Source organism: Gymnoscopelus microlampas (assembly GCF_963454915.1).
Source record: "Gymnoscopelus microlampas genome assembly, chromosome: 15".
NCBI classification, from domain to species: Eukaryota; Metazoa; Chordata; class Actinopteri; order Myctophiformes; family Myctophidae; genus Gymnoscopelus; species Gymnoscopelus microlampas.
In genome coordinates, this window is record NC_139952.1 from 17,136,116 (window position 1) to 17,151,293 (window position 15,178).

Here is a 15,178-nt window from a genome sequence, read left to right on the forward strand (position 1 = left end):
TATACTTACTTTGTAGATTTCTTTTTAGATTATTAATAGCAAATGAGCATTAACTAATAAATGATGATGTATTCACTACCATAGGTTAACCTACCCAGCAGCATATAAAGTCATCAAAATCATCATCCCGACCCGGGTCTCCTGCACAAATGCCAAAATGTTTACCACTGAGCCTACCTGCTTGCTCTGGGGAGAAATAGAATTTCACATTCAGGTCAAAGTGTCAAACCATAAACAGGATCGTGTCAATCTGTCAAGACGGATTCTGCTAACACCGAGTTCCTGTTTCAACACAAAAAAGGAGGTGGTGCCCCCAGAGGCAAAAACGACTATTGTTTTTTTTTTACTGGGTTCCCAGATTGTGTTCAGTCCAACCTATGTCAGATCTATGTCTCAATAGAACAGCAGGGTGACCAAATAGAACCACCCCATTTGTATAAGTTATATTGTATTAACATACCCTACCATACAGATTGGACAAAATAACATTCTATTCACTAAAAACAATTACATGATATAGCTTTAAAGTGATGAAAACATTAATGCATTAAAATTGCAAATTGCAATCCATTCTGCTTAATGAGTACCTTTACTGTAAGTACTGCAAGTATATATTGATGCCAATACTTGTATACAATACTTTTTGCCCCACTATACTGTCACAATTCAATGCACCATCAACTACAAATCCCAAAGTTTTTAGACCTGCCATGCATGTTGGCAATAATATTCAACTCTATATACAGTAGTCCACTGATTCTCCACATGGGGTCAGAGGAACCCCAGGAGTCCTTGACCTTGGGGAGTTTTAAGGGGTCCAAGGAACCAAATGGACTATCTAACTCAGAGAGTGTACAAATGAAATCAAATTGATTTGGTTCCATACTTCCAAGTTCCATGATTACACTGATTGGAGTCCCAGAGATCAAATAGTATCAAATTGAGGCCCTTGGCCTAACGCATACCAAAGGGTTATTGAAATGAAAAAGGTTGAGAATAACGGATATAGGCTGTCCTCAATACATATAAAACGTTTTAACTGTGTTAATATTAGTCTAGAGCTTCAAACCATCAGCACTCTATTTGTTAAAGGTACTGTAAGTGATAATCTTTGCTGAAATGTATTAGATAGCTCTATATTCCCATAGCAATCATTGATATATAGAGTGTTTGTTCAGTGTCTCCCAGACCCAGTCTCTCCAGCTCTTTAGTTAACAGAAAATACATTTCCAGGTCAGGTTTCGTCCAATCAGGGAAAAGAACTCATATACAGGCCATAAGCAAGTGAAACTGGAAGTGATGTATAACAAAAACAGAAAAACAATAAAACCATTGGAACTGGAACACAGGCTGATAAATGATCTTTGTTTTGTTCTCTCTCCTGATTGATTGAAATTGGTATCCTGACCTGAACATGTAAGATGGTGGGGAGACCCTTGTTATTGAACAACCACTCTATTGCAATGATTTTTTTTCTCCATAATAAACGTATTGTATCATCATCAACAACAACAACAACAACAACAACAACCAGTGGTGTAAAATAACTAAGTACATGTACTCATACTGTACTTAAGCACAATTGCGTGGCATTTTTTACTTTCCAATTTTCAATACTTTTGCATCTCAGAGGCAAATATGGTACTTTTACTCCACTACAATTACTGGATAACTTTAGTTACTAGTTACTTTGTAGATTAATAAAAATATTGCAAAACATGTATTAACCACTTCATCGCATCGCGACGCATTGTGAGCTTGCAGATCGGATATTTTGAAAAGATTTCTTTAATACATTTTGAACTTGTGAAATGGGACATTCTGCACAATGAGTACACTACTTTTACTTTTGGTACTTTAAGTACATTTTGATACCAATACCTTTGTACTTTTACTCAAGTACATTTTGAATACTGGACTTTTACTTTACTAACATGTTATTTCTACATTGCAGTATTTTTTACTTTTTACTTGAGTAAAAAAAATTGAATACTCTACTTTCCTCACCACTGATGATGTCACACAGCAGAGTCGCATCCTTGCAGCAGCAGCAGCAGCATCAGCATCATCAGCACCGCATCATCAGCAGCAGCAGCATCAGCACCACTCTGATGCTCTGATGTGGCCGACAGCAGCAGCATCCTGGATTCAAACCGCTGCTTTGGGCGGAAGACAGGGGAAGGAAACACTGCCATCTTGTTTGTTTTAGTGGGAAGCAGCGTTGCCATGTCTGCTTATTTTTATAAGCGACTTTAGGCTTGTTTTTCTGTAAAGTTGCTTGTAAATATTGGTTTTGATTGATTGATTGATTGAATACTTTATTAACAGTTTGCACATAATAAAGTACTGTTTAATACAAATACAATGCTAAAAGGATTGAACCCAAGAAAGCACTTCCATTATTGGGGTCCTGTATTCAATTCATAGAAACATTTAGACAAATATACAATACTATGCAAAAGCATCATATAATATAAACGAGTTGTAATCAAAAAGGGGGGGGGGGGGGGGGGGGCTTGAAAAACATTTTCAAGTCAAGGACCCCCATTTGAAAATATTGTATGCCAGGGAGCCCCATACAGATAGTTTTGAAACATTTTAACAACACGTATCTAAGATACGTGTTGTTAAAATGTTTCAAAACTATTCCAATTTAAACCACGGCTATTTTCAAATAGCCACGGTTTAAAGGTCTCATCGTATCATATGATATGAGACTCCTAGGGCCACATTGGCCTAGTAGTCGCTTCTTTTGGGCTTGTTTTCATAGACCCGATTGCTCGTTTCTCTCGCAGAACCTGGCAACGCTGGGAAGATGCAGGGAGGAGGAGGAGGAGGAGGAGGGAGAAGAAATAAATAGCAAACGGTAGCTAAAAAAAACAAAAAACAGCTGCCAAAACGGGAAAACCACAATAATTGCGCTTGGTGAGTTGATAGATACATAGACTTTAACACGGCCGCTCAGCTGACTGCAGTTTGTGCATTTTTTTCCTGTTTATTTACGCGGAGCAAAAATTATATCGGGCCTCGTAGAGCATTTAAAAAATATATATATATATATATATATATTATGAATGTTAGCTTGCTAGCTGAATAATTCAATGTCGGTATGATCAGTAGGCCTACCATCTAATCGTCTGGTGCGATTGGTATAAATATGCCTTCCATCTGTACGATCAGCGATAATGCGGCTTTCGTGGCCGATTCTTTATCCTAGAATGTCCCTAGAACAGCACTGAGTCGATCCTGTTTCTCTATACCTCTCCTGGAATACATGGATTTCCACATCCACTGTTTATATTTAGATTTTGGAGCAGACACTGGAATAAACAACAGTTTAGATTGACAGGGGTCTTCAATAGGGGGTCCGAGACCCCTAGGGGGTCCTCAGAGTTACTACTACAGGGCACAGGGGGTCCGCCAAATCTTTGTGTGATATGATTTTTTTTGTTTTACCTTAACCACTTGAACCCTTAGCATCCCTTTTTCTGAAGAGAACTTAAGCCAAAAAAGAGCAGATCTACAAGCCACAACGCGTCGCGCTGCGAGGCATTGTGAGCTTGTAGATCGGCTATTTTTTTGGCAAAGAGGTATAGGTGTAGAGGGCAAAAAGAGCAGTCCAAGTAAACAAAAAAAGTTGAATCTGAAACACAATTTTATACAATATAGAGGGGGTCCCTGCTTCATCTCTGTCTCAGCTACGGGGGTCCTTGGCCTGAAAACGTTGAAGACCCCTGGTTTAGAATAGATGTGCAGTAGGGTAACCTGGCTGTCAGTGGAAAGAAGTCGTGCATTATGTTTATGAAGCCCCCGCCCCGCCCCCTTCTGCTATATTTTATACAGGGCACTGGTTATCACCAGTTTATGTGTTATGATTATGCAGTGGTGGAAGAAGTACTCTGGTGTTTTACTGAAGTAAAAGTAGCAATACCACAATATAAAGATACTTGCAAGTAAAAGGCCTGTGTTCAAATGCTACTCGAGTAAAAGTACAAAAGTATTGGCATCAAAATATTCTTAAAGTACCAAAAGTAAAAGTAGTAAAATGTTTGAAAAATAGCCTATGTATAAAATATCCTAAAGTGGATAATACCTGTTTTATAATATAATCATTTATATCCGCAAAGTAACTAGTAACTAATGTTTTCGACCACTGTGATTATGATATGTATTCAAAGTTGACAGTTATAAGTTATCCAGTTTACATGCAGCTGTTATGATCATTATGATATGTATTCAGAGTTTTGAAATTACTTGTTTTACTCAGTCTTTTAGACCAGTGACTCTTTCATTTCAAGGACCCCCAGTTTGATATGCATTAGGCCACATTAGACCCCCATTTGATACAATTATCTCTGGGGTCCCAAAGGAAAATCCATTTAATTCAACTTGGAGCGTGTATAAAATCTGTGTACCCCTAGGTGTCCCCAGACACCACATTAAGAACCATTTTCAGTCAGACGTCTTGATTTATTTTCATGCTAAATCAAAGATGTATTGTCTTTAAAGGAGAATTTTGGACTAAAGTTTTATTACCTTTTCTATGATGTTATGATATCTTAGGATGAATGGTACAGTAGAAAAAAATCATAACTCCACCCCTGGTCCGCCAGAGCTTAAAAGCCCTCTAAGCTGCCTCATTCACTTGAATGGGGAATCTCACTTACAGTTGAAGCGGATTGGCCTTAGGTTAGATCACATATTTTAATAGCTTTTTTTTTTTTTTTTTTTTGTGAGATCTGATGTTCATAGTGACAGAACACTATGCAACCAAAAAAAAAAAAAAGAAAAAAAAACAGAAGTCTCGCTAGACGAGATTGAAATCTCGAGATTTCAATCTCGTCTAGCGAGACTTCTGTTTTTTTTTCTTTTTTTTTTTTTTTTGGACAGTGTTCTGTCACTATGAACGTCAGATCTCTCACAAAAAAAAAAAAAAAAAAGCTATTAAAATATGTGATCTAACCTAAGGCCAATCCGCGCACCTTTTTAAGCTGTGGCGGCTCAGGGGTGGAGTTATGAAAATGTTCTACCGTACCATTCATCCTAAGATATCATAACATCATAGAAAAGGTAATAAAACTTTAGTCCAAAATTCTCCTTTAATGGTGCTTCATTCATTTGCCTGCCTGCCTGGTTGTCTTGTCTCTCCTCCATCATCCAGGCTTGGCGCCCAGCTTCCGCCTTCCCCTGTTGTGAGAAGGAGCTGTGGGACAATGTTTTATGCCCACTTCGTCCTCAGCAAGCGTGGGCCGCTGGCCAAAATCTGGCTGGCGGCCCACTGGGATAAGAAGCTGACCAAAGCCCATGTGTTTGAGTGCAACCTGGAGAGCAGCGTGGAGAGCATCATCTCACCTAAGGTAAAAGCCCTACACCATGGCAAATGAGCTCCACTTCATTTTCAGGTGTACCAAAAGTGGGTGAAATTCATACAATTTCCATCATTGCAATAGGCTCTATGCACAGCAGCCATATTGGAAAGACATTGGGCCTCTTCTTACTTACTTCACAGGTGTTACCAATGATACTAATGAAGGCTCTGTTCCATTCTGGTCAGAGTGCTGATATCGTGCATGTTGGCTCACTAGAAACACTCCATTTTGGTTCCCAAATGGCCCCTTATGGTGGGTGTGTAACTCTGAGAGTGTACAAATGGAACCAAATGGACCCGTAAGGGTCCATTTGGTTCCATTTGTACACTCTCAGAGTTATGTGGGTCCTTGAAAATGAGACAACCACTGTGTCACACTAAATGGAACAGAGCCTTAATTAGTATCATTGGTAACACCTGTGAAGGAAGTAAGGAAGGGGCCCAATTCATTCCCAATATGGCTGCTGTGCATAGAGCCTATTTCAAGAAAGGTTGAAAGAGATGGAGAAAGAAACAAACAAACAGAAAAACAGGTCAGATATCCAGGGGTGCACATAACTGGTGCGCAGGTGCGCACGCGCACCCAAAGTAAATAATGCGCACCACATCGGACGACGCGAGGCGCTTTTGCGTACCAACAGCTGGGACAGGAATTTCCAAGCTTTTATTTTTTTAGCAAAACTAAAAAATAAAAGCCTGGAGATCGAGGCTAGGAATTTACTTCCTGAAGCCACACTCACACAATGACGCTAAAGCACGCGTCGGCCCCGTGAGGACGCATGCTGCACGTGATCGTGTGAGTGTTGCCTCGCATCCTGACACAGACACGCTGCGACTCGCAACGCGCTGCACGCAGCCAGCGGCAGTTGTGTTACAGGCACTCGTCACCGATGATTAACGCACCGTGATGGTACAAAATATGCCGTGAACGTCCCAATCTGGCGGATAAAAGCAGCGCAACACAGGGCACCAACCTTGGTGGGGGCACCAAACGGGGTGAAGAAAAAGAAACGGCGGAAAACGACGGAATTTAGAAGCAGGGCGCTACAACATTGACATTTTTTCTCGAGCTCCCGCCCAAGGGCCAATCTCAGATTACTTTTCAGCCTAATTATTCAGAAAACCCCAGACCACAGAAAATCCACTGAATGTTCAAAGTTCAGGTTTTTTGGGTGTAACTGTTTGTTTTTCCATAAGGTGGCATATATATTGTATTTCCTATTTTGGGGCAGTTTTCCATAGCTTCGTTTGATTGGCTCATGCAGCAGATTTGAACTGGAAACACCTGATACCTTCATATGTATTTCCGTGTTCAAATCTGCCGACGCAGAACAGGAAACGGGTATGCCACCCTCTGGACAAGGGAACTACAGTTATGCACAGAGCCTATTAACTTTATTTCTACTGGGAGAGTGTGGCGTCTCCTTCCTACAGAAACCATCCGTCATCCATTGTGACAGGCAGTGGTGGAAAAAGTACTCAAATGTTTTACTTAAGTAAGAGTATCAATACTGCAATATGGAAGTACTCTGTTACAAGTAAAAGTCTGGAATTCAAAATGTACTTGAGTAAAAGTAGAAAAGTATTGGCATCAAACTATACTTAAAGTACCAAAAGTAAAAGTACTAAAATGTTTGAAAATAGCAGATCTAGTGAGCTTGTAGATCGGCTATTTTCAAATAGCCTAGGTATAAAACAGCGCTAACGTTAATGTATGTTTTATAATGTAATCATTTGTATCTGCAAAGTAACTAGTAACTAAAGTTTTCAAATAATTGTAGTGGAGTAAAAGTACAATATTTGCCTCTTGAGTTGTAGTGGAGTAGAAGTAAAAGTATTAGATATTGGAAATACTCCAGTAAAGTAAAAAGAATACCTCAAAATTGTACTTAAGTACAGTACTTGAGTAAATGTACTAAAGTTACCAGTTTACACCACTGGTGACAGGTGGACAGAAATGTTGGTTTGATGCTCTGTCCAGCTATAAACCATGGTTATCCTGTTTTGTATTCCTTCTAGGTGAAGATGGCCCTGCGCACATCGGGTCATCTGCTCCTGGGCGTGGTGAGGATCTACCACAGGAAGGCCAAGTACCTGCTGGCTGACTGCAACGAGGCATTCATCAAGATTAAGATGGCCTTCCGACCAGGTACAGTAGAGCAGTGGCTCTCAACCTGTGGTTCGGACCCCCAGGGGGGTCCCCACATGATTTTCGGGGGGTGACCAGATCATTTGCTTAATGTGCAACATTGCTTTCTCACTCAACAGTCAACAACTAAAAAAGTAGTCAAAGGTAATCAACAAACTATAGTATAAAAAACTGGTCAAACATTGGCCAAATTGTCAAATAATATAAGAAGGAGGGAAATAGATGATCTACATGCTCGCAACTCCTCGCAATGAAAAGCATTGTGAGCATGTAGACATGTATAGATCAGCTATTTTCACAAGATTTCTCTGTAGAACCAAGGCAAACTAAAGTAAATGCCTCAACTCCTACAATTCCAAGTGCTTGTCAGGGTGGGGGGTCCCCAGCTCAAATATGATGTGATTTTGGGGGGTCGCGGCCTGAAAAGGTTGAGAACCACAGCAGTAGAGAAGTCGTTCTCAAACTTTTTTTTATGTCAAGGAGCAAGGACCCCCAAAAGAATATGTATTTGGCTGCGGACCCCCAATCTGAAAATATTTCGCAACAGAGGACAAAAGTTGATTGTCTGAACTATTCAGTTCTCTCAATCAAACTGCTGCCTTTCCCCTTGTAACATAACAACTCTGTAGTCTGTCTTGTAAGGAATTATTGAAATTGACTATGCAAAGGTTATAAGAAGCAGTGTGGGAAATAGACACCAACCAACTTCTGGTCCATTTTGGCTTTGTCTCTTAAATAATTAAGTAATTGATCATCATCAGGAGGTCCCATTTAATTTTGTCTTGAGAAATTCTGACAGCAGTTAGTGACTTTTGGGATGTACCACCAGCTACTGTGCTATTATTTATTTTTTATTTAACCAAAACCAGAAAAGAAGTCTAGTTGTTGAATATGGAGTTAACGTTAGAATAGATTATTATTCGTTGAGCCACTGTGAAGCTGTGAATGCAACTCTGTAAATCTGTCCAACAGAGGGTGCTGCAGCTCAACTCCTCCTGGTTTTAGAGCAGTCAGCAGTGGTTCCCAAAGTGGGGTCCGGTGACCCCCAGGGGTCCTTGAGGGGGTTCCAGGGGGTCCCCAGCTAAATGATTGCTAGTGAGGATTGCAACCAAATTGACCCTTACAAGTCTGTAACTCTGAGAGTGTACGAATGCTCTCATAACACGTGAGAGCTTTGTACACTCTCAGAGTTATGGGGGTTCATGACCTTAATCACGGGTCCATTTGGTTCCATTTGTACACTCTCAGAGTTAAGTTAACATTGATTTTACAACATGAATTGGGGTCCCAGAGATAGAAATGGCATTAAATGGGGGTCCGTAGCCCTAATGCATGTCAAACTGGGGGTCCTTAAAATGTATCTTTTCAAATGGGGGTCCGCGGGCTAATAAGTGTCCATTTGGGGGTCCTTGACATGAAAAAGTTTGAGAACCACTGCACTAATCATTCTCCAAAAGAGAGCAATAAGGACCATTCACAAGGTCGGCTACCTGGAGCATACCAATTCACTATTTTTACAGTCAAAATTATTAAAATTTACCGACATAGTATCATATCAAACAGCAATAATAATGTACAAGGCTAGGAACCATCATCTACCAGTGAACATCCAAAATGTGTTTCAGGATCGTGAGGGGGGTTATAACTTGAGGGGAGAATTCAATTTTAAAACATCAAACAGACATACCACCATGAAAGGTTTTTGCGTATCAATTACAGGTGTAAACATATGGAACAGTTTGAGCGAGGTACTAAAGCAATGTCCAAACATCAATCATTTTAAAGCAATGTACAAGGGTTTGGTTTCCACAAGTTACAGGGAGGACGGGAATGGATAGCAGGGTTATTTGCTGTATTTGTATGTAATGTTTATTATATAGTATGTATTATACATAGAATATAGGGTAGTATTGTAGTATTTTGTATTTTGTATTTAGGATATGGATGTATATGTGTATATAATTATATATATATATATTTATATAGGATATATATTTTGATATATCATTGAAGAGTATATATATATTTTTTTACAAGTAGTATAATGTAAGGCACAGAATTCAAATAAGTAATTATTTAACTCAAAGGTATAAAAGGGGTGGGAGTTTATACGTTGTTTACTTCTTCTCACTCCTTTTCGTATACGTTTTGATTAGTTTCTCTATATTTTCTTCTTTTTTCTTTTGTTTCTTTTTTGCTATATTTTAATCTGATATTCATCTCATTGTTGTGATTTGTAGAAAAATAAAAAAGAATATTCTGTTTTTTTTTAACATATTCGAAATAAACATGACAAACAAACAATGCATACCAAACGGGGGGTCCTTGAAATTAAAAGGCTTGACAGCCACTGGTATAGAGAAGATGATGTTTATCCTGAGTGGAATATACACTAAGCGGGTCCATCTTCACTGTGTGGTATTCTTGTAGGTGTGGTTGATCTCCCAGAGGAGAACAGAGAAGCAGCGTACAATGCCATCACTCTACCAGAAGAGTTCCATGACTTTGACCAGCCACTCCCAGACCTAGAGTGAGTGTCTGTCTGCATGCATCAGCACCAGTGGTGGAAAAAGTACTGAAATTCTCTACTTAAGTAAAAGTACCAATACTGCAATATAGAAATACTCTGTTAGAAGTAAAAGTCCAGAATTCAAAAAAAGTATTAGCATCAAAATGTACTTAAAGTACCAAAAGTATTAAATAAAAAAGTACTAAATATTTGAAAATAGCAGATCTACAAGCTCACAACGCGTCGCAATGCGACGCGTTGTGAGCTTGTAGATCGGCTATTTTCAAATAGCCTATGTATAAAATAGGGTTAAAGTTGTTAATGTGTGTTTCATTATATCATAATTTATATCTGAAAAGTAACTAGCAACTAAAGTTTTCAAATAATTGTAGTGGAGTAAAAGTACAATATTTGCCTCTGAGATGTAGTGGAGTAGAAGTAAAAGTATTGGAAATTGGAAATACTCAAGTAAAGTACAAATACCTCAAAATTGTACTTAAGTACAGTACTTAAGTAAATGTACTTAGTTACTTTCGCACCACTGATCAGCGCTGCTAAATATCACTCCCATTTCATCATGTCTGTTCTGTTGTAGCATTTATTGTCGCATCCGGTAGCAATGGATCAAATTCACACTAGAACGTTGCTTGTCAAAGCTTGTAGATCTTCCTATTTATTTTCCCCGATTGTTTGCCTATTTTCCACATAAGATTTACCTATTGTGACATGCCCAGAATTGGGATGTATGCTAGGGTTCATGTGGTTAATGCAAGTGTTGACGCAGCAGAATGGTATATGTTTTTGTACCACAGCGACATTGACGTGGCCGCGCAGTTCACTCTGAACCAGAGCCGAGTGGAGGAGATCACCATGAGGGAGGAGGTGGGAAACATCAGTCTGCTGCAAGACACCGACTTTGGTAAGCAGCGTCTCCTCCTGTCTCCTGTCGTCTCATCCACCGCCAACCTTATTGTTGTTTCAATATTCCAATTCTGTATCCTTTTTTAACCCATTGAGACCTGAAGCCGATCCTACATGTCTCCTAAATCTCAACAGTATTCTGAAAAACGTATGTTTCTATATCACTGGTGCTCAATCTTTTTCATGTCAAGGACCCCCAAAATTAAATGTATTTGGCCGTGGACCCCCAACAAAATATTTTGTTCCAGGGACCCCCCAGAAGCAAAGATTTGAGTTAAAAATGTTCGCTTTAAAAATATATATATATTCAAAGATTTGCACACATTTTCACGATTTTTCAAAAATAGCAGATCTACAAGCTCGTAGCGCGGCACTCGAATAAAAAAATGACACAGTTCAAGGTCTTAATGGGTTAAAGGGACAGTTCACAAAAAAAATAAATGGCGTCATCGTCTACTACTACTACCCTCATGCTGAATTCACACCAGCAGTGCCTGTGGTAATTCGCTGAAATACTGCTCCAAATGGAGTACTTTTAAATGGGACCAAATTAACCTGTAAGTTCCTATAGAGCACCGAAGTCTTACGTAATTTACGCATCCTACCTGGTTCGCGGTTTTCCACCCCCATTCTGAATTCCCATCGACGTCTTGAATATCGTGTCAAATAAGAACTGTGTTCCAAAAATAAACAAATGACCCCGGCGGTTTCACTCATATGGATATGAAGCATCAACTGACGGTGAGAAAACGATAAAGTTACTTCCGCCGAATTAGTTCCATTTTCGCCAGAAACAGACTGTATCAAATATAAGTGACTGACTATCATAAACGATACAGAGCCTCCTCCCTGACAATATCGCCGGGACAGTTTGTTTATTTTTGGACCACAATTCTTATATGAGACGATTCTATGATGACCCAATGTTATTCTCCATAGAGAAATGACCTTACGAACCAGGGGATGGACGAGTGACGTCAGGACTTCTGTACTCTGTTTGATTCCATTTGTATACTCTCAGAGACTCAGAGAGTCTCACTGTTTTATTATAGCCTCTACAACTATAATATCGGTATTGGTACCACAGTTTAACAACTTATGCCCTGACCGGGGTCCCCCAGGGCTCTATACTTGGTCCGCTCCGTTTCTCCCTCTACGCCAAATCTCTTTGCCAAAAATAGCCGATCCACAAGCTCACAACGCGTGACGCATAGATCGTCTATTTTATCGTCTATTCCAGTGGTTTTCAACCTTTTTCATGCCAGGGACCCCTAAATTGATATACATTTGGCCGCGGACCCCCACCTGAAATTGTTTTGTGACAGGGACCCCCAACAGCAAAGATACCAGTTCATTTTCGCTTAAAAAAATATAAATATTCAAAGATATGCACACTTTTTCAAGATTTTTCAAAAATAGCAGATCTACAAGCTCATAGCGCGGCACTCGGTGCCGCGCTATGAGCTTGTATATCTGCTATTTTTGAATAGCCAACGCTAAGTGGTTAAACATGATAGTGACGCTATTAACAAATTTTGCTGGGGACCCCCTGGTACTCCCTCAAGGACCACTGGTGGTCCCCGGACCACTGGTTGAAAACCACTGGTCTATTCTATAGCCCCAGAAAAGGAACGCTAGGGTTCGCGTGGTCGATATCACAAACAGAATGTGAAACGTGTATTGTAAACGGTGAATGAGACGTGTCCGCTGTCCCTGCAGCTGACTTTGGGATGGACGACCGAGAGATGATGAGGGAGGAGAGTGCGTTTGAGGTGGACATCATGGGGGCGTCGGCCTCCAACCTGTTGCTGGAGGCGGAGGGCGGAGCCAACCAGTTGACCGACAAGTCCAACCACCTGGAGTATGACGACCAGTACAAGGATGACTTTGGAGACAACCCCATGGAGAGCACCGAGGGAGGCATGCTGGGTAATTACTGAGGGGTACAAGAGCGTAGCAGCACGAAAGCAGCCAAACATACAAACCGATCTACACTAGATCGGCTGCTGTCGCTATTTTGAAAACTTTTCAAATTGAATGTTTAAAGTGGTTAAGACTGCCTTAACTCATCCACTGCCAGACTTATTGCTGGCCGCGTTTGCCCACTGCCAGAGATTTTTCATTGAAAAAAAAAAGTACTCAGGAGCTGAGATACAGAATTTTTAAGCTTTAAGTTAACAAGGAAGTGGATGGGAGTCTTTTCCTTCGAAAAATCATATCTCCTTGGTCTTTGGGTCAAAAAAAAAAAAGATTTTTTTTTTTTTTTTTTGAAAAATTAATAATTACGTTTTTTACGTCTGTGGCAGGGTTGGTAAACGGGAATAATTACGTTTATTACGTCAGTGGCAGTGGATGAGTTAACAAGGGTTAGGGTTAGGGTTTAGTCACACGCCTGTGACTAAATAGTAACTGCATTGGATCCATTGGAACGCAGGTTCTATTTTACATTTCCTGAAAAGTAACATTTTTGGACACACTAAGGTTTCTGCCCGACAGCGGCGATATGGAAGTTGTCATAACCGCAACGTTATCGCGTCATCTAACAAACTAGCAGCGAGGATGCGAACGAACCGTGACGGGGAAGCCGTTTTGATACGTATAGCAGGTGTACTCACAATTGCGTTGTATTTGCCGTCTCCGCACAGTGGACAAGCTGCTGAGCAACGAGGACGGAGGTGGCATCTTCGACGACCCTCCTGCCATCACAGAGAGCGTGCTGATGCCACAGGATCACGGGGACGACGAGGACGATTTCGACGCCCTGTCAGGTAACGCTGCGCAGTTTGCCTTGTCGGTCCAAGTCTGCAAAAGAAAACAATTGTTTGTGTAACGGCATGACCCTGCTGTGTTGCAGTGTATGTGTTGATGTAGGTGTGTGTGTGTGTGTGTGTGTGTGTGTCTTATCTGGAACGTACAAGGGTTAGGTTTTAATGTCAAGCCCCCGTAAAGAGAAAGTGTGTGTAATTTATCGGGGACGTGTTGATCTGTTGTATAGCCTGTACAGTAGATCTAAACTGATTGCGATGGTATATTAACCCATTAAGATCTGGAACGCATCTGTGTCACTTTAGATTTTATTTGGCTATTCAGAAATAGCAGATCTACAAGCTCATAGCGCGGCACCGAGTGCCGCGCTATGAGCATGTAGATCTGCTATTTCTGAAAAATATTTTTTTTTTAATTGCCTCAGGTCTTAATGGGTTAACACATTTTGATGGAGACCCCCTGGAACCTGCTTAAAGACCCCACTTTGAAAACCTGTGTGTGTGTGTGTGTGTGTGTGTGTGTGTGTGTGTGTGTGTGTGTGTGTGTGTGTGTGTGTGTGTGTGTGTGTGTGTGTGTGTGTGTGTGTGTGTGTGTGTGTGTGTGTGTGTGCGCGCGCGTGTGTGTGTGCGTGCGCGCGCGTGTGCTTGTGTTTTACTACTTTCTACTTTCTGTACTTTAAGTATATTTTGATACCAATACTTTTGTACTTTCACTCAAGTAAATTCCAGACTTTTACTTGTAACAGAGTATTTCTACATTGCAGTATTGATACTTTTACTTAACCCATTGAGACCTGAAGCCGATTCTACGTGTCTCCTAAATCCCAACAGTTTTCTGAAAAACGTATGTTTCTATATCAGTGGTGCTCAATCTTTTTCATGTCAAGTGTGTGTGTGTGTGTGTGTGTGTGTGTGTGTGTGTGTGTGTGTGTGTGTGTGTGTGTGTGTGTGTGTGTGTGTGTGTGTGTGTGTGTGTGTGTGTGTGTGTGTGTGTGTGTGTGTGTGTGTGTGTGTGTGTGCGTGCGCGCGCGTGTGCTTGTGTTTTAGCGGGAGCTCCAGACAGTCCAGACTCTGGCCCAACAGAGCCCCCACCAGCAACGGCTGACCAGACGGAACAGACCACACTGGTTCCCAACGAAGAGGAGGCTTTTGCACTGGAGCCCATCGACATCACAGGTCTGTCAGTCAGTCAGTTCAAACGTAGCGCAGCAATGCAGAAGCTTTTCATTTGGCTTGAATATCTGGTTGCACCGTGAATGTGGTCACAGTGATAGATTAGTGATGGACTTTTTTCTGTTTATTTGTTTGATTGATTTTTTTTAGTAGAGAATTTTACAAAGCTCCTCAACAAAATCAAAATATTTGAAAAGACACACGATCTATTAAGGCAAAATTATGTCTTTCCATGTCTGACAGTTGCTTTTAACTTGTCACACTGCCCAGACCAGCAGTGGTGGAAAGTAACG

At 40.6% G+C, this 15,178-nt stretch overlaps 1 protein-coding gene across 2 annotated transcripts in view; it reads left to right on the forward strand.

Annotated features, from left to right (window-relative positions):
• The window catches only part of LOC311062317 (double-strand-break repair protein rad21 homolog A-like), a 37,554-nt gene that overhangs the window by 11,635 nt on the left and 10,741 nt on the right, over positions 1-15,178 (forward strand). The window contains exons 1-8 of one of the 2 annotated variants that reach the window (XM_084081248.1): positions 2,831-2,925; positions 5,162-5,357; positions 7,388-7,517; positions 9,948-10,047; positions 10,839-10,945; positions 12,667-12,876; positions 13,593-13,715; positions 14,760-14,888. In XM_084081248.1, the coding sequence (XP_083937374.1) occupies positions 5,214-5,357; positions 7,388-7,517; positions 9,948-10,047; positions 10,839-10,945; positions 12,667-12,876; positions 13,593-13,715; positions 14,760-14,888 (943 nt within the window). In that variant the 5' untranslated portion in view covers positions 2,831-2,925; positions 5,162-5,213. Of the gene's footprint in view, positions 1-2,830; positions 2,926-5,161; positions 5,358-7,387; positions 7,518-9,947; positions 10,048-10,838; positions 10,946-12,666; positions 12,877-13,592; positions 13,716-14,759; positions 14,889-15,178 lie in introns of those variants that run through there. The other variant, XM_084081249.1, reaches the window with a different exon arrangement.